The 16,010-nt window shown below is 35.7% G+C and overlaps 1 protein-coding gene across 2 annotated transcripts in view; it reads left to right on the top strand.

Annotated features, from left to right (window-relative positions):
- The window catches only part of GLRA3 (glycine receptor alpha 3), a 112,692-nt gene that overhangs the window by 29,587 nt on the left and 67,095 nt on the right, over positions 1 to 16,010 (top strand). For both annotated transcript variants that reach the window (XM_040966061.1, XM_040966062.1), the window contains exons 2-3: positions 1,330 to 1,457; positions 10,561 to 10,628. In XM_040966061.1, coding sequence (XP_040821995.1) covers positions 1,330 to 1,457; positions 10,561 to 10,628 — 196 coding nt within the window. The remainder of the gene's footprint in view (positions 1 to 1,329; positions 1,458 to 10,560; positions 10,629 to 16,010) is intronic.

Here is a 16,010-nt window from a genome sequence, read left to right as displayed (position 1 = left end):
GCAGTGTTTTCTAAAAACAAAGGGTAATAAAATCACTGGTAAACAAAATGAAAGCCTATTTTGGGGGGGAAACACATGACAGAATGAGAGTCACTGAGGTCATAAGTAACTTATACTACCCAAATTTAGACAGAAGTGCTAGAATGGGCAACAGCTAATAGCATTATTTGTGATAGTATGATTCGAGAAATATCATTCTCACTGAGATTAGATTTTTAAACTGTGTGCATGAATCACTGCACCTATCTTTCTAATAGACAATTTAAAGATGATGCGTCTGCAGTACATTTTCATCACCCACCACAATTCTGGCAGGATAAATAAAAAGGACTTAATGATTTGATTATGTTGTGATGTGGTTCGTGACTTGGCAATGATGATCTGAGTGATAGAACTGGAGGATGAAGTGGTTGATGATAATGAGAGAAAGTTAACATTAACTCTGCACTCTCAATTTGAAGCACCACACATACTCAGAAGGTTAGCTCCACATTATTGAACTAAGTCCTGTAGAAAGCATCATTTGATTTTAGCAAGTAATCCCAGATCTTCTGTTGAAGATCAATATACAGTCAAGTGTAAAGCTGGGGAGAGGCCCAGCAGTCACACCATGGGCTTGCAGGACTGGCCACATAAAGCATAAATATCTGAAAAAAAAACACAACAATGCAAGCACATTTTATTTTTCTTAGTCACAGATTCTAATCTTAAAACGTCCAGATGCACAGATTACATATATGCTAATTTTTCTAGATCTGAACAAAATGTGCCATAGATTAATGACACATCAATGAAACAAGAGTGAATTTAAATGGATGTGTTAACTGGCATAAGGACATTCTAACTGAAGAAAATAGCCTTACAGTTTTATCTTTTACAAAGATGCTTTATTACTACAGAGAAAAATTCACAAAAACTGAAAGGTGTTATTTTTCATCAATAAAAGCAGTAGGAAATGTATTTCACATCTAAGCCTTCATATTTTTATTTTGCTAAGGATACTTTTATTATGAAATTGAAATCAGAAATCAACTTTGGGTAAATATAGAGTTGAAAGTGTATCAGTTTGAAAAGAGTTTTTGTTTCTAGGTTCAACACAATGTAATTCCACATTTAACAATTGATATGAGCGCTTATGATATGTTATAAATTTGCATTATAAATTCATAAATATCTGCCTCTTTATGACAATATTTACTACCTGGTACCTAAACTTCTCTTTTCTACAGTCGATAGTGTGTTTGTTTAGCAGTTTCTACTTTCTATTTATACAACTGGTATGCAGATTTTTTAAAAAAATGAAATCTGTCATTTGTTCTCAATTTGTAGTTTGGTTGCCACAAAGGAAACAAATAGTGCCAGATCTCGAACTACTCCAATGTCACCTTCTGACTTTCTGGATAAACTGATGGGGAGGACATCAGGGTATGATGCAAGAATAAGACCGAATTTCAAAGGTAACTATTCTGCTTACTACTTTAGGTGCAAAGTCATTAAAACCTGTTTAAACAAAATAAATTTTAAATATATCCTAGCAGAAGTTCTAATGCTTAGTCTAATAATTTTCCAAACACTGTATTAGCCACAAGTTTGTCTTTGTCATTGTTGGACCCATGTTATTTGCCCTCTTTATTAAGTGTAATTCTTGCCATTGTTACCATTTGTTTTAGGCATTTATACACTACCAATATCTTTGTAAGTTTTGACATATTCGTAATTTGTATCTACTATTACTGTATCATAGAAAATAGCTTCACAACTCAAAAATCCCCTGTGCTCTCGGTTGTGAACATTCACCTCTCCCTCCCTGCCTCGGCCTCCAATCTTCAGCATACACTGATGCTTTGTTGTCTCCTGAAATTTTGACTTTCCCAGAAAGTTATGTTATATTAAAGAAGACCACTCGGCCTAGTGTTTTTAAGCTGCCTCCATCTCTCTCTCCACACACACACACACTGTGCTTGTAAAAGTGTGTGTGTGTGTGTGTGTGTGTGTGTGTGTGTGTGCGTGTGATTTGTTAGCTCTTTTCTTTTCATCATTGAAGGATATCCCAGGATACTCTCTCTCTTTATGTATTTGACATGGAAGAAACTTTACCCGGTGACCAAGCTACTGAATTCCAGCTCAGACTGCGGCTGTTCACAGTCCACTGACATTTCATGTTGCAGAGAATGAAATTCCACTTTGATTTCCGCTGCCTTCTATATAACCAGTTTTTCAACCTAACTTTAGGCATATTTTCTCAGAAACATTATTGTCTATGCTGGCATTGTTTTGTGTTATTTCTCCCAACAGCTCTCCTTTCAAATAAAAAAAAAAACAGAAGTCCTTCTTCTCATACGTTCCTAACATATTTCCCTCATGTATTTTACCTCTTCATCTTTTTCCTTCACATTTAGAGAAACTTGTTTAGGCTTGCCTTCTAAATCATTGTTTTGTTACTACTTTTTGTCATTTATGTATTTCTTGGATGTTAGAAGGATTTTAATTCTGTAATTGTATTTTTGCCTCCTCATAATACTCCCCATTATTAAGCTACTTTCTGTGAAACTTGTGGAGACTGCATTATGAGTTACTAGACTGGTGTAATTTTGATACTTATTTGACTTTTAGTTCTGTTTATGACTATAGTGAAAATTGTATGAATGAACATGACAAAATATTTAATCTGTCTAAAAATACCACTAGAAAAGGCAGCTGAGGGCCTGGCATGATAGTGTAGCATAGTGGTTAAAGTCCTTGCCTCGAATGGGCCAGGATCCCATATGGGCACTGGTTCTAATCCCGGCAGCCCCGTTTCCCATCCAGCTCCCTGTTTGTGGCCTTGGAAAGCAGTATAGGACGGCCCAAACCCTTGGGACCCTGCACCTGCATGGGAGACCTGGAAGAAGCTTCTGGCTCCTGGCTCCTGGCTTCAGATCAGCGCAGCTCCAGCCATTGCAGCCACTTGGAGAGTGAACCATTGGACAGAAGATCTTCCTCTCTGGCTCTCCTCCTCTCTGTATATTTGCCTTAACAACAACAACAAATTTTTTTAAAAAGGCAGCTGACATTTGTTTCAGTACTCCTTATGCATAGTTCCATGTGTTTGAAGCAAACACTCCAAAAATTAGGTTATTTCTGATAATGTTGCTTATAATCAGTTTGTTATCTTCTAGTTTGTTTACAAGTCTGACACTATAAAATTATCTTACATTAATTATGCTAATTTATTACCTCTCATTGCATTAAACCACTCACTTCTCTGTCTAAAGATGGGTCTCTTCTTTTAGGAATTATTATGTTTATCAGTATTTTTCAGTCTCTTTAAACCACTGATTTTCTTTTGTGTGATAGAATACTGTTTACCTGAATTTGTCTATGTGCGGATAAAGGTTCTTCTTGCTCTCCATGTGTTTATGAGGGATGGTGATTTTCCTATTATTTCTGTGTCTTGAAAAGCAAATCTGAAAGAGATATCATTGTTTAGGCCAGTGTTTCACACTACTTAAGTGCTGAGTTTCAGTTAAACCTGATTCTGATATCATGCAGATACCAAAATAGAAAGTGCTTTAGTTTTGAATAATTGACAGGTCTCCAGTCTCATCTGGCACTTCATTTGGCATGTAACTGGCATCATCTTGGCCTTTAAAAACATCACAATTGAAAATGTGGCAGAATGTAACTCACCTTACATTTTTCTGATGTTTCCTAATAAATCATTTCAGTTAGTGCATCTCTACAGAAATATTAGGGAATGCATGCCACATTGATTTCAACATTAGATCATGTGCACTTTGATTGCTTGATTAAGCTGGTGCATGCATGCCAAAACATACAGCACACATACATGCACACCAGATACATGTATGTGCACAAAACATATATCCATGCATAAAAGTTTCCAGCACAATATTAGTCCCTCTATTTAGGGAGAGCAACTTCAATACAGGGTCCTTTGTCTGTTCGGTGTCAGAGATCCTAAAAGGATGCCAAAGTTGAGAGTCAGCAGTACAAGGTTATTCAGTGACAAAAGGGGAGGTGTAATGGAAATGCAACAGAAATAAGCATGTCCTAGGTAGAAACAGAGAGAAGTATATCCCCGTACTTGCAATGCAAGCATGGTCTCACAGTGAAACAACAGATAAGCCGCTACGTTGTTGGGAGACACCTCAATGGCAGTGTGATGACTTCTGAGGGCACACGGAAGACACTTAGGGAAAGACTGAAGTGGAGAACATTGCAGGGAGGGGCGGGGAAGGGAGGGTAAACCCCAGTGCCTATTAAACTGTATCATAAAATAAAGAATTTTTAAAAATGAGGTAGAGGGGAGAGTCTTAATAACCAATCATCTTTCCCATCACTTGGGTGCTGTGGAATCATAAATACGGGGCTGCAAAATGAAAACGAAAGGTATGTTAAAAGTCCTTCCCCCTAAACACAGGTGTCCCATACAGGCACAGGTTGTGTCCCAGTTGCTCCACAGCTCCTCACTGTAGCCTGGAAAAACAGCAGAGGGTGGCCCCAAACCTGGGGACGCTGCCTTCACGTGGGAGGCCCAGAGGAAACTCCTGGCTCCAGCCTTAGCGGCCATTTACAGAGTGAACCAGCACATGAAGCTCTTTTTCTCTTTCTCTTCTTCTTATAAATACGTCACTCTAACAAAAATACATACATCTCTTTCTTTAAAGATTTATTTTAAAATCTTTATAAATAAATGAATAAATAAATAAGGCAGGCATATTTATGCTTTTTGGGGAAATGATAGTTTACTCCTTGGAATTGGAGATCCTTCTTTTTGTCTTCTGATCACTTCTGGTTATTGTCACAGCAATTAATCAGCAGTCATAATGCTGGTGGGAGTGACCGTTAGTGTGAATATTAGATTATACTAGACTTTAAAGTCTCCTGGGAGTGATTCAGACAGCCCTATTGGGTCTAACTTGTTCTAACCAGAATGAGGAGAAATATCTGACCACAAGACATCCTAGTATCAATGGAAAACAATGACAAGCTGAGACTGAAACATTAATGAGGACTTGTAAACACTGCAGTGGTAATACACACACACACACACACACACACACACACATATTTACTTGTGCATTTTCTTCTGTTGAAAACCTCAAATTCACACTGGTATCTCTGTTACCGCTGAAGTTTTCTAGTTTCATCCGACAGGAGGAAATTTGGTCCCTTTATTCTCAAAACAATTATTTGATTGATCAGTATGTAGCAAACCACTCCCTGCTCAAGTGTCCTGTTAACCTTCATGGGACTCTAGAAGTTTGCTCATTTTCTTCTCCCTGTTCAGCCTCCGACTCTGCATGCCAGGATGCACCTGTGCAAACCCTCTGCTCTTCCTTCCCTGAGTCTAACACGCACACCAGGTGGCTCAGCATCCTGTAGACATGTTTCTCTCTCAGTTACCGCTCTCCTCTCAGCTGTAGTCACCTTAAACTCCTTGCCTGAGTGGTTCCGGGGCTTTACTTTCAGGATGGAACAAGAAGGGAAGATAAATATAAAGGAAAAGAATAAACTGGATTTTTTTGATGCTATAATTTACAAATCAGTTAGAATCACCTAATAAATAATTGGAAAAATCAAAATTGTCAAATATGTTTTGTTGATTAAAAATCAAAGCAGAGGAGGACATTACAGTACAGGACACCTGCATGCCATATGAGGGTGCCTTCTTTGTTCTCAGCTGTTTCACTCTGGTAACTACTTATTATGAAAGCCCCTAAGAGGCAGTATTGTAGCACAAGTACTTGCATTTCTGTGAGCAGAAGATGCATCTCCGTCCTTTCCTTTCCCTCCCCACCTCTCTCTCTCACTCTTCTTTTAAAATAAAGAAGAAATATACAATATTGTTTATGTAAATAACATTTATAATTATTTCAGTAAATCTCATGTTCCCTGGTGAGATACACATGTACATGTGCATTTATGTAAAATGATCTATATCCATATCGAATGATTTTGAATGTTTAAAATCCCATAGCATGATTCTTATTCAGTTATGACATTTTCATTTATTTGCTTCTTACTACAGATCTGCCAGATGAATAATTTCTGAAATGTAAATAATAATAATATCATGACAAAGGCTTTACATCATATTTTCTTATGTTGCCACCAGTTTATCTCTGTTTCTTTAAAAGAATGTATGAAAACAAAATAAAACATTCTCCTGAAGACATCTGCAACTACTGACATTTGCTTTTTGGCCAACTACGGCTAATGTAATGAACAATTTAAAAGCACTCTTTGCCATATGGATGCCATAACAGTTATTTTCTCTGTTGCTAAATATAGTAGTGTTTTGAATGGATATAACAGCTTTTGCACTGGCACAGAGAAGTAGCAGGTTGGCCAAGAACTGCTAAACAGGTGTTCTCAGTAATGGCAGTAGAAGATTCACAATTTGCTGTGAGCTTCATTCTCTAAAAAAGTTTTGAGTATACACAAAGGGAAAATGAATATTGCAAAATTGCTGCTCTAATCTGAATCAGAAACTAAAATGTAGACCACAGCAATGCTTAAAATTTATGATTCTGTCTTCCTCGTATTTCTTGCTATTTATTGCCACTGGCCCTGTCCTGACATTTTTTCACCTGTGTTATTAAGTTTGTGTATTTCTGTCTCCAAGCTTTCTTCCATCCATGCAATCAATTCTAGTGTCACTTATTTGCTGCAAAACCGGAATCAAGAATCTGTAACAAATACCAAGTGTTCCTGAGATAAACTCTAAATACACGAATATCATTTTGACACATCTAAGTTATCTAGTGGTACAGCAGGTTAACGTATCTCTTGTGATGCTGTATCCCACATTAAGGGTATCTAGGATTAAGTCTAGCCTCCTACAATGCTACTTCCTAATGCACGTTGTGGGAGGTTCCCTTACAATGCCTAGTAAGAAAGACTTGGGGCCAGAATCATGGTGCAACAGTCTAAGCCTCTGCTATTTCATGACGAGGCTGATCCATTTGTGACCCATATCTCTGCTGATACGTGGGTCCCTGAATCCACTTGGAAGACCCAGAAGACACTTTGGAATTGTGGCTTTATCCCAGTCCAAGCCCAGGTCACTACAGCCATTGGGGCGATAAACCACTGATAGAAGATTTCTCTTTTCTTTCTGTCTTGGCTCTTTTCTCTGTGGCTCTTACTTTCCAGTAAGAAATAAATCCTAAAAAAATTAAAAATAAAAAATAATACAGCAACTAATGATTTCTCTTGTCTCAGCAACATAACGGAAACACCTGCCATCTTTCTAATTTTAGAAATCTGTAAATATTTAGACATGTATGTTTAAGTTTTTAAAATGAGATATTAGTTGGTAATCAAATAAAGATAGTATCTCCAGGATTCAGGAATTTTCTGAGGTTTTCTTATTACTGCTTGTCCATCCTTGGTTTTTAAACCAGTTTACTATCTATGCATGTATTATGTCCCAGAAATTTCCATGCCTAACAAACTTGGAGATCTTGTTAAGTTCATAATAGCTATGCTATTTTACCATCAGCGTTCATCACATTTATAGTAGAGAACTCGCTCATAAAAATTATTAGCCTTGTGTTTTTTAACTGCTTCTAATCCCTGATTTCTTTCTCCATAGTTCTGTATTTCTAAGAAAATTACATTTCATTTTAAATATATGTTAGAAAATTATATCCATAGATTAGTATAGAAGTCTTTAGAGTAGTGCTCTCCATACATTTTTGTACATTCCAATTCCAAAGAAAGTGTTTATAAAATTATTACTGTTTGGTTGTGTGTCATAGCAACTAAACAGAAGGTGATAAGTATTAGCTTTTTTTAAAAGATTGTCCAGATGCTTTAAATGCACAAAATAGAACTCAGATACCTGATAAACCTAGTTTTAAAATAATTGTATTGCTTAATCCAGTAAGCTAAATTACCATCTAGGAAAGACAAAGCAAATGAGAAGGAAAATTGGGCACCAATAATCAAGTAAGTATATACTGAAACCTCAATTGTTCTATCAAACTATTAAAACTAATAATTTTTTAAATTCATTAGGACAAATAGAATATAATTTTACCTTTAGAAATAAAAATAGACCATTTGCAAAGGATTATGAATCATAGTATCTTTAGATGTTTTAGTGGCAATTCTGGGAAATAGAAGATAATGAAGGCATGCCTTCAAAATTTAGAAGGAAAAAATAATTTCCATCGTGAAAGTTTCTTCCAAACCTAGCTGCGTATTGAATAGGAAGTCAAAAGTATGCATTTGTTGAGATGTCCACATTCCATACCAATGGGCTTGAATTCATTCCCAGGTTCCAGCTCCAATTTCCAGCTTCCTGCTAATTTTCACCCTGGGAGGCAACAAGTGCTAGCAGTAGCTGTTTCCCTGACAACCATGTGGGAGACCATAACTGTGTTCTTGGCTTCTGCCTTCAGCCTGGTCTCCAGTCCTGGCACTGGGACTATTACAGAGTGACCAATAAGCATACAGGAGCTCTTTCTCTCCCTCTCTGTATTTCTATTTCACAAATTAATTAATATTTGATTAATATAGCTGGAAATAAAGTGAGGACATAAATAAAGATTTCCACCTCTGTGGAAAACAAAATTCTCGGGAGCTACACAGTCTCATGCACCAATTGTCAAAAATTATCTAAAAAAAGTTTTTTAAAAAAGGATTTACTTATTTTTACTTGAGTTAGAAAGAGACAGAGAGAGAGATCCTCCATCCACTGTTTCACAACCAGAATGGCTGTAACATCCAGAGCTGAGCTGGATGAGTTCAAAGGGGGAGAGCCAGAAGTTTCTTCCAGGTCTCCCAGTGGTTCAAGGACCCAAGGCCTAGGGCCATCCTCCACTGCTTTCCTAGGCCATTAGCAGGCAATGGTGTGGAAGTAAAACAGCCAGAATATGAACAAGTACTTTTATGGAATTCTGGCACCACAAGGGAAGATTAGCTTGCTATGCTACCACACCAACACCCAGAATTTATCTTCTTTGTGAGCATGAGAGCATTTGTCTAAACCAAAAAACAAACAAAAAGATCAAAATAGGCATATTATTTAAAGTAATTCAGGTAAACACTCAAAGAATCTTTTAAATGAGTTGAAATTATTATCTGTAAAAAAGGATAATTGACAGTAGTATATGGACCTGCCCTTTCTTTTACAGCCAACTTTGGTCAGTAGAGGCCCAGTAAATAATCTAAAGTAATAAGGCTTAAATAAGTTTTTGTATGTGGCTTTTCTATTTTTTTCATTCTTCTGAAATAGCAATGAAAAACACTGTTAGGATTATCAAAAGTAGCCTTTGGAATTCCAAAAACAAAGAGACAAAAAAACTTTGCACGGTCTGAGAAGTATTCATTGAAGAAATACTGAAAAGAAAGCATTTTCACGTGGTCTCATCTCCAGCTCCAAAGAAGCCCAGAAGTCCTGCAGCCTTTAAACTACTGAAAGCTGTCAGTCATCACAGAGCAACTAACCACGTCTGGCTCTCCTCCAGATGTCCATACCCAGAGCTGTATCACTGTTTGACTTGGCTTGCAACTCCTTGGAAACGTGTCACCTAAAGGGCTTTAATTACTCAGTTTGACTCAGGAATTGCTTGCTGGGAAAAATTTCCTATACACAGAGTTGTTGAAAACAGCTAGAAAATTACTCATCATCACAGTTGCTTAAGGCTGTGACCCCAGTAAGGGAGAGAAGGCTGGGAGGGGAAGACATGACAAACTGTGAAATCTGGTGTGAAATCTTTGCAGGCAGCTTGGAGGAGTCCTGGCCAATTCTTACGGATCTACAGGTAAGACCCACATACAAGGTGACATATGTGGCCAGGAATGTCCTAATCCAATCTCTTCTCTGTCTACCCTCAGGCCTTTGGCAAGCAAGAGGTAAAGGGTAAGGCAGAGTTGTTAACTGCCTCAACATAGAAGCCATTGCCTCCCAAAAATAAAGCACAAAGAATGACTAATTGAGTGACTCCTGGAGTTAGAGAGATCTCTGACCAACCACTGATCACTAAGCTCACCCGATAGAGTTCAGTGATGTTATAGCATATAGACATCTAGACATTGCAGTTCAGGGAAGTCCCTGACATCAAAGGAAAAAAAAAAAACCAGTTAAAAACAGCAACAAACATTGGGGGTGGAGATGAAGGCAGTCAGATTACGAGTATTGTCACATTTTCTCATCAAAATGATCTGATTTTCAGCAGAAATCTACGAGACATGAGCAGAGTCAGAAAATTGCACTTACCTGAAGAAAAAGATGAACCAAAACTGTCTTTAAAGGACTCAGATGCTGGACTAAGCAGACCTGTATGAGTGAAGAGATCAGGGGAGAGGAGAGCAAGACAGGGTGAATTCCTTTGCACAAAGGCCAGCGCCCAGTGTTCAAGGACGCCTGTGTACTGCGGCGGGTCTCCATTCAGAATGTGCCATGGAGTGAGAGCCTCCAATTCTGCGCATCTGGGGATATGCATATATAAATAAATAATTTCTCACCACTAAGCAGAAGCACTGGATGATTTGAACAGTCCTAGATATGTGTCTAAACAGTCCTTATGTCTTTATGTTTTTCAGGCCCTCCAGTCAATGTCACATGCAACATATTCATAAACAGCTTTGGCTCAATTGCAGAGACAACCATGGTAGGCATGCTTCCTTGGTAACAACTTTCGCTCTGGACTGATTAATCATCATGGCAATGGAAATGTTCTGCTAATGCTTTGTCATTTAAAACAAATTAATGTAATGAGGCTTTAGAAGATAAAATTAGTGGAATAAATTGCAATCAAGTGGATAATAATGTTCTATTTAGAAATGGTGTATTAGGTGATTAATATAAATAAAACAAGATCAACTATTCCCAATTTAGTACTCTAATGTTAAAATTCAAATTAAAATTAAATTTTTACCATGTAAATTATTTCTTTTTAATGTTCTTTAATAGCCAGATATAAAGCTATAAAGACTTTTCACACAAATTTATGTTTATGTCAAATCTTCTACTTTATTACTTCTCCAAATTAATTTAATATTGCCTAAACATTATGCATGATAATTTAGAAAACTGATATATATCTTCATTTATTATTATGTAATACAATCAATTTACTAAGGCCAAAAAAATACAGATCAAATTTGTTCTATTTTGAATCCCTACGACATTCACATTGCATGTATATTTTTGTAGCTTTTAATTTTCAGAATAAAATAAAATGCAAAAATAGACAGATGAACCATGTATTCCATGTAAAATATTTTAAATGAGCATTTTAAAAATTAAGTATATGTGATAGTTCTTATATGAAATATTTGATTTTAAAATTTAGTAAGTGTATCAATAATTTTCAGAATTGGTTGTAGCTAAAATATGATACAAAATATTTAAAGATTTATTAATTCCAAAACTCATTATTAAGTAAGGATTACATTTTTACATATTTTTAAATTATTTGATAATAAATTTAATTTTTAATTCTAATTTTAATTTTAATTTTAATTCTTCTTCAGTTTGTAAAACTGTGTCTTATATCTGACAAACCAATGATTAAGAATGTGTGCTGTAATGTTTCAATGATCTGTAATTTATAATGTAGGACATATGAAAGAAAGGGTAGTGAATTTTCTAAGATAGAATAATCTAAGATTAAATGATTTCTTGAGTGGGAGGATGCAGATGTGTGAGTAAAGGATCTATGTCAGCTAAAAAGAGCTTTATAGAGACATCAGTTTTAAAAAATACTTTTCTTCTCATGCACATAATGTCCAATCTGTTGGCAGTATCTTTGTTATTCTGTTCAAATGCAGTGTAGCCACAATTAGGGAACTAGCAGAAAACAACAAACCTCACGTTTTGGTTTTAACATTTAAAATTATATTAAAAACAGAGCATAGGTTATAATAAATGTCTGTACACAAATATAAACACAGAAAACATGCAGATGCCTTGTTGCTCATGTGTGATGTGATTCTGCTGTAAGTCTGTATCTGCAGTGTTGCAGTCTTGCTGAAGACCTACACATGGAATGGACTCTGGATTTATGCCCTATATCATGCACACCCAGTCCATACCTTCCCAACACAAAGGAATTTGCTCTGGCTTTGTTGTTCTAAGACTTCCTACTTTAATTTTTAGTTGGTAACATTCTCATTTTAATTGCTTCTGTGTTTGCTATGTAGTTGCACAAACTTAAAAATATATTTCTATATTTTGCTTTTGCAAGATTGCATCCACAAGGCACTTTCCAGAGTAGCAGTTGGAAAGATTTGCAGCTATACCTGTCTTTATGAGTAGAAGAGGCTTGAACAAAGAAAGCAGAGGACACAGCCAGGTTTCCATCCTATTAAAACTTTAAGATTGTCAAGTTCTTGCAGGTTTGAGTTTACATGACATAGTTCATCATTCTACCACTAAAATGGCTGTAACACTATGAAGACAGCACCGGCTAACTTTCTTTCCTTTAATAACTTCAGGCTGACTTCCTTTATAGAGTAATATTCCATAAAATGCTTGCAGAGAATTGCAAGCACACTCCTGCAGTGACCCTTGCTTGGTTTTATTTCCCTTCTCCAGCACAGCAACTCTTTCCATTCCTGCATATTTCACCCTCATTCATCCCCTTAGAAATTGTTTTCACAGTCACAAGCAACACCATGGATACTGACTAAACACCCCAGAACGTATATACTGCAAATTAAATATGTCCTTCCTGGACTATTTATTTTTATTTTTCCAATCTGCTAACTATGTGATGACATTATTTCCATTTAAATAATTTTATTCAAGATTCATAAATTTTGAATTCTATCAGTCAAAATAGCAGAATTAGGAGATTACCTACATAGAAATAAAGAAAATTACAACTTCCAAAAATGTGTTTCTCCCATGAGAATTTTATTTTGCTCTCATTTTGTTAAATTAGTAAAGTCCTACAATCAACCATGTAATTAAACCTTATACTATTTTTAGTGGCAGTATTTATGTTCATTTTCATGTAAATACATGTATGTTTTAAAACCTATTTGCTTCTGTAATATATTAATATTACTTTTCCTGAAATGAAGCATAGTTTTTTTTTTTTTCTGTGAAGAGAAGCTTAGGTGTCTTTTAAGTGAAGCACCGTCCTTCAAATTTATGGTGAGTTATGAATAAGGTTTATATGCCAGGAAAAAACATTCCCAAGTTTTGCTTTCTTGTTAAAACACATAAATATATATGTAAATGTTTGAATAGAAGTTTGTATATTTATATAACACTATTTGGAAGTGGTATGCTAATTTAACTACCAATCTGCAGAAATCAGTTGATTCTACATCTTCAAACACACCTTATAAATTCACATATTTGTACATATGCATAAGTCTTTTTGAAAAACCAAACAAAAATAAAACTAGTTTGCCATCATGGAATGCCGTAATTCTCATTGCGTTTATCATCTTGCACCATGGCTTTGGTAAGAGAGTCATGACTGTTCCGACTTTTTTACTTTGTTCTGATTGAATGCTCTTGTTAGTGCTGCACTCTGTAATTATAGAATAGATTGAAATCATGTTTTATTAAGAATTCAAGAAAAAAAGAATGGAAAACAGAAAGGTAGCTAAGGGTGGGAATAAACTATCACCTTTTCAGAATTACACCTACAAGATCCATGGAATTTACCCTATATATTTAATAAACTTTTTAAAAAGAAAATTACAAACCAAATAAATCAAAATATTATGGTACAGTTATTTCAGAAATTGACTGTGGTTTACTGCAATATTTTAATGGTAATTGCAGGGAAACGTGTAATTTGAAGGAAAGTGCATTTCTTCTGTTCTTTTATAAAACTATCCCAAGGATGACATCCTTAATATTCATTGCCAATGATGGAAGTTCTTTTAAAAGCATATTCATTTGAATGCCATAATGGTATTCAATGATTATTGCTATTACATTCATATGTATACATTAAGCAACGTTAGTATAGCCTGTGATGAAATTGACACTGTTTCACTTCTTTGGGGGATAGTCTGAAAACATAGACTTGGTCTCTTAATATTAACATATCTGTTAATATCTCATTCTCATTGCCTTATTTTTCTTACTTTGAAAAATAGGGTAAGCCAGTCTTTTGTAGTGATGCTTTTTTTCTGAAGACTTTTTAATTCCATGGATGAGTAACCAGGGATTAGCTGCAGGAAAACGCTTTGACCTATCATTTATAAGCATCAGTCATAAATGAGCTTATTTATGAGATCGTTGCGGGAAGAGAGACATGCGTGAATGCTACACACACCAGGGAATCCAGCAGGAATACGAACTAATCCTTTCCTTCATGTAGCCATCCACAAAATCATACTTACAATCAGGAAAGAGAAGGTCTCAAAATTTTATTCACAAAAGTAAAATTTCTTAGAATATTACAAAGAATGAAATTGCCACTGTGATACTACCATGGTAGTATTACAAACACAAGTTAACAAGCATATTTCCAGTTCTATGGTTTGAGAGAATAGTGTAGTCCCACAGAGAAACTGATGTTAGTGATGACAGAAAAAGCATCACACGTGAGATGCATGGAGTTGTCATGCACACACCACTGTCACCTGTTTGCTTTTTTATCATCATAGAGTCTCACTTTGGTTTGTAATTTTTAAAACAATAATTGCATACTCTTTCATCATTTGACACACGGGATTGAGAAAAATAAGGAAGATTCCAGATACACGTCATTTCACTTGTCTGTGTATTAATTTATAACAAAGTTCAAGGACTAATTTAATAGGTGATAACTTCCTATAGAACTCTGTTATTAGATCCATTTAGCATGTTGTCGGGTAACCAAACACAGCACAGACAAGTTCTGATCCCTGGGGATGATTCATGAATTCATTCGTTTATTCAAGTGGCACTTGTCTTCATGGCATTTATCACCATCCACTTCTTCGAAGAGGTTTTGATATTCTGAAAGCTTGCACTTCAAATTGTCATTTCAACCTCCAAAAATAAAATGAGCAGCAAGACTGGAAATTGTGTTCTCTAAAATGATTGGCACTAGTCATAATCTGTTACTTAGTCATGGAATTAGCACGTTGATTAATGTGAAGTATTTGGCAATCAATTGGAATTGCAAGTAGCTCTTCAGGTTTTAGTTGAGGTGTGATGGATGAATGAGTTAAGTTTAGCACTTAAGTTCTCTGTACTGGAGCTGGCATTTTTGGTGCTGTGATAAATGAGAATGCTCTCAAACAAGCACAACTGAATGAGACCTGGGGTTGTGCCTAACACCTTGTCAAAACAAAACTATGAAGGCAAAAGGATACCTAGTCCTTATTACTTAGGAAGCAGATTTTTATAAAGGGAAATTTACTGTCCGAGGACACACACATATAAAAATATAAAAATATGAATTGAATACTTGGAAATTTAGTTTTAAAACTAAGGGAAATTTTCTGTCAGTTGCATCAATTAGTAAGTAAATAATATAAATCAATTGTTTCATAGGAATATGAAACAGAAGTATTTCACCTGTAACAATTCCCCTTAGTATTTTCCTGGAATATTGCCAATGCTCGACACTGAGTAAAATGTAAGATACATAATCCTTCAACATAGTTTTAAAAAAGGAATTAAATTAGCAAAAAATAGGCATATCATGTACATCGGCATTAGTTAGTTTAAAATGCAAATATTCAGAGATAAACCAGGACAGTATTCATCTGTGAAAGTGTTTCCCTCTATCTGCAGAGGTTGATGAAGCATTTTTCCTGCTCAGGTAGAGGAGGTTTGGGGGTTCTTACTTCTCCATTAAATGACAACTCTTTGGGAACTCCACTCTCTCCTTCTGAGTTTTGGAATATGAAACAAATCTTCTTTATTTTCCCGTGTCGGTTTTCTGTCTTAACTGTGTATGGTCTATCTAGTCTTGCTTCCCATCTCATCGTCCATTCCATTTAGTGGTGTTAGGCTGTGATATTTCGCGTTCACTCTTTAAGGAAGCCTCTGCCTTGGCACTTAAGTCTAGTAGAGGTAAAAAGAATATAGC

This window comes from Ochotona curzoniae, unplaced genomic scaffold (assembly GCF_017591425.1).
Source record: "Ochotona curzoniae isolate NIBS_2020 unplaced genomic scaffold, NIBS_Ocur_1.0 scaffold_4505, whole genome shotgun sequence".
Taxonomy (NCBI): Eukaryota; Metazoa; Chordata; class Mammalia; order Lagomorpha; family Ochotonidae; genus Ochotona; species Ochotona curzoniae.
This window is presented reverse-complemented; position numbering and strand designations above follow the sequence as displayed.